Raw genomic sequence first — 3,795 nt, 5'->3', positions numbered from 1 at the left:
ATTAGTTCTAATGGCATGGTATTGAGTGAAGTTGGGTATCTGATAGTATTTTACTTGACCCTCACTATTCAGCCATGTTTCCGAGATAAAAAGCATATCCACATCCCCTATTTGCTCAATAATTGTTTGGATTTCTTCAAACTTGCTTATGGATACCATGCTTCTTGCATTCAGGTGGGCACACTTTAGGATATTTCCTTGACTAGATAATAGTTTATATTCTTCAATGTTATCACAGTATGTTGTTTTAGGAACTATATCACTTGCATGACTAGAATCTGTTGTATTGTCCATTTGAGACTAGAGATGATGCTCCGTTAGACTATGTGTCGAGGAGGACACTTAGGCTATATCAAGCTTCTCAATGAAGTCTTGGTATTCTTGTTCAGAGCTGATATAGGTTGGAGGGTCAGCTTTTTTTTCTTCACAAGTATCTTACAGTCTCTCACATAAGTGACTTCAATTTCCTCATTGTGTTTGAGATCCCTACATTTTTTTGCTGAGCTGTCCATTTCTGGAGTAAGATGATCATCCAGGTAGATTTTAGTTTGGGGTCCCGAGTAGCCAATATCACTAGTGAGAAGAGTCCTCTTTTTCATCTTCCCAAATGCTTGGTTAGCATTCACAAATTGTTCCTTCTTCCACCTGTTTACGAGTTTAACCACAATCCCTCTAGGTCTACCTGATATGTTTTTCCTCCCCAACCTGTGTGCAGCGTCGATTTCACATGCCAGTAGGTCAACCTGCAGCGCCTGAGCAATTGAAAATAGTCTTTGGAAAATGTCTTCATTATCTTCCTCAGGTACTCCGGTGATTATTAAGTTATTTCTTCTTTGATATTGTTGGATGTTATCTATTTCTTGGGTGGAATCAGTTGAGTTGGCGGCTGACATACCTTTAATTTTGGCGTTAATGTTGGATATTTCGGTTTTAGTATCTTCATATTTCTCAGAAAAGAAGTCATAACTTTCTTTTAGGTCTTTAATGTCCTTTGACATGTGCCCAATACTTTCATCTATCTTCCTTGAGAGTTTCCCCACGAGTTCTTGGAGGTTAGGAGGGGCCACACAGTCTTCACGTCTGCACTACCATTTCTGGGTATTGTCACTGCAGAATTTTTGATATATCGCATCACTTAGGCCCATACATTCCTTATGGAAGAAGCGACGACAGTCTCCTTCACAGTTTATAGACTTTTGTGTGTTTTTTAGTTGTTTACCACAAGGAGCGCAAACGTTCGCCATGTCACCGCCTTAGTTATTATATAGGGATGTTGTATAGCTTTACGGAACCGCCGAAATCCCAGGTTTCCAACGAACTCGTACACTTAATCTTTACTCCTAAGAATACGGATGCAGTAATGAAAGTATAACACCCCCATAAGAAAGTTTTAGAGCCCTTGTGTATAGGTGGTCGGGCAGGCTTTTCATTAGGTATGTTTCGTGACGAGAACAAGCGAAAAAACTTCCCAGAACCGGTTAATACTTGAAGTCGAATGTTAAAAGATGAGTTTTAAGCACCCAAACACTAAGAATGAGGTCATAAGTCATTCAAACCAATCAAGAGAAGCGAATGTATCATTCTTCCCCAATTTAGAGGTGTCTCATTTTTCCCCGACCTGACCCTACTCAAATATGCAAAGTGACTTATATGTCGGCCCGCAGGCCCGACCAAAGGCCCCTTCAAGCCAAGCTAGGCCCGCACTCTCCCGAATGGAGTTGCCTGCGGATCGAAGTGAAACTGGCAACTTCGTTTGGCGTAAGGGCTGGCCTAGCTTGTCTGAGTGGTACGTTTTATTAATATGTACGAATTTTAGAAGTGCACATGACGTATCAGACTTATCGTGACAATCCCATAGAGATAGTGGTCGTGTGCTTAAAACAAAACTGTTGGTAACAATCAACTACATACATGTGGCCGCCCTCTAGCGTGCACAAGGACAGTTGCCGGTTTCCGGAACAGTCTATACAACTCATTCTGCGTTGCCGAAATAAATATTTATTTTACTGCATTTCATTCTCTGTTACATTGCAAGCACGCTCTCGATTTTACTTGGATTTTCCCTATTTTTAACTCCCGTACGTAAATCTGCAATCTGCAAGAATACCCTAGTTTAGGTATAGTCGGAGACCGTAAGTTAATACATGTATTTGCATTACAGTGGACGGTAGGGTTCTCTGCCCCAATGATTAAGATACAGACTGTTTGTTAATTTTACATTATAAATGACAAAGAAAATACAACTTATAGGTGAGAGGGGAGTCGCGTTCACTAAGAAAGTCGTATTTCTTGGTTCAAGAGCGAAATTCTCGTAACTGTATGGAGAGTATTTTGGACTTGATTTAAGAGCAATTTTTTCTTGTACTGAGACAGAGGCGCTTGATTCGAATGACAAATAAACTTGGACACAAGTACAGTAGACGCATAATCCAACTACGAAATGCACTTGCGTCCCAGTTTATTTCGTACTGAATTTAAGCGTTTTTGTCTCCGTCGAAGAGGAATTGCACTCAAATCAAGTGCAAAATGCTCTACATTCAAGAAAATTTTGCTCTAGAACCAAGAATACGGCATTACATAGGTCGGCAACAGCCTAGAGAGAGGACGGGGCTGGGCTCGAGACCCCTGCCTCCTTCCACTGTTAACCCCCACCACCTAACCTGCAGATCCGCTGGTGACCGGTGTTTGAATTCAAGTTTAAAAAAATATTGAACGTAATTTGACAAAATTGTTCTCGTGAACTTCAGTAACTATGGATCTTTAAAATCTACCCCACAGCACTCTCGTACACAATTTTGCATGATAAATCACAAAAACAAAGTCACGAAATGGCCCGTTCGACGCGCAATATATTTGGGGGAATCTTATGTGCGAAAACAACAAAATGTTTTCGGATAAAGTCTGGAACAAGGTTGGTAGAGGAAACAGTGATTGAGCCTTTAAGCGCGCATGTGCATACACCTGCCTGCCAACGAGCTTCTGATCAAAATTCAAAATATTAGTTTCTTTTCGCTTTCCATCGTCTAACGTCGCTTCTCTCCGTCCTGCCGGTGCGGCTCAACATTCCCCCCTCCGCCCGGTCCAGAGACCTGCATCGGGTGGGTTGTCGGGTAAGATGGGCGCGTGAGCGCACCTCGTTGTCGGGCCGTGTCCGCTCGCTCGACAAGCCAGCGCGACCCGCTCGCCCGGCCGGTAACTTTTAGTCGGGTTGTCGAGCCGCCGATGAGTGAGAGGTGAGGACGGGAGTCGGGCGAGCTAACGGCCGGCAGCGGACTGTCAACCGAGCGGAGAGTATCGAAAAGCGCCGCGAGTGCCTGCGCGCCTCCCGCGGGGCTGGGGGATGATCCTTTAATGCGCCCAGCGCGTCGCTTTTCGACTCCTCCCATCGCAAGGTGGGGGGAGACAGTTGACACCGTGCGCCCTCCCTCCGTTCGCCTGCCGTGGCCCGACAACCCTAGTGGCCCTCCTGTGAGAGGTACGCAGAGCTGGCGGCTGGTGTTCCATGGTGCTGGAGACACCCTGTGCGAGACTAGGACTAGCAGAAAGCGCGCGCCAGCTCTGCACTTGGTAATCGTTGTTAGATTTTGGCTAAAAGCGGGCGAGGTATATAATTTATGAGCTCCTGCAAGTCTCACATTTAAAATGAGCCATGTCTCGCGGCGGTGCGAAGAGAATGAGGTATGTTACGAATAAGAAGAACAGGAGGAATCCCAGCCGACGTCTGCTCCCGGACCATAACAAAGCCATGACCAAGCGCACGGTTTCTCGCGTATCTTCGCTAATACTGAAAAGAAA

General features: G+C 44.7%; 2 protein-coding genes across 5 annotated transcripts in view; one reads left to right on the top strand and one right to left on the bottom strand.

The window, feature by feature from the left end:
• Window positions 1-347: 347 nt before the first annotated feature.
• LOC113210861 (uncharacterized) lies at window positions 348-998 on the bottom strand. Its single transcript, XM_026429029.1, has one exon. The coding sequence runs from the start codon at window positions 996-998 to the stop codon at window positions 348-350; it is 651 nt and encodes a 216-aa protein (XP_026284814.1).
• Window positions 999-1,948: 950 nt separating this feature from the next.
• The window catches only part of LOC113210862 (uncharacterized), a 15,002-nt gene continuing 13,155 nt past the window's right edge, over window positions 1,949-3,795 (top strand). For 3 of the 4 annotated variants that reach the window (XM_052270390.1, XM_052270387.1, XM_052270389.1), the window contains exon 1: window positions 1,949-2,078. The gene's annotated coding sequence lies outside the window, so the exon portion shown is untranslated. Of the gene's footprint in view, window positions 2,133-3,795 lie in introns of all 4 variants that reach the window. The other variant, XM_052270388.1, reaches the window with a different exon arrangement.

The sequence above is a fragment of the Frankliniella occidentalis genome, unplaced genomic scaffold, assembly GCF_000697945.3.
Source record: "Frankliniella occidentalis isolate FOCC.00 unplaced genomic scaffold, Focc_3.1 Scaffold121, whole genome shotgun sequence".
NCBI classification, from domain to species: Eukaryota; Metazoa; Arthropoda; class Insecta; order Thysanoptera; family Thripidae; genus Frankliniella; species Frankliniella occidentalis.
Note: the sequence above shows the minus strand (reverse complement) of the source record. Positions and strands in the feature narration are given on the sequence as shown.

What these genes read in the sequence shown, in the direction of transcription:
- LOC113210861 (XM_026429029.1), bottom strand. Translation starts at nt 998, where the DNA reads ATGTCAAAGGACATTAAAGACCTAAAAGAAAGTTATGACTTCTTTTCT.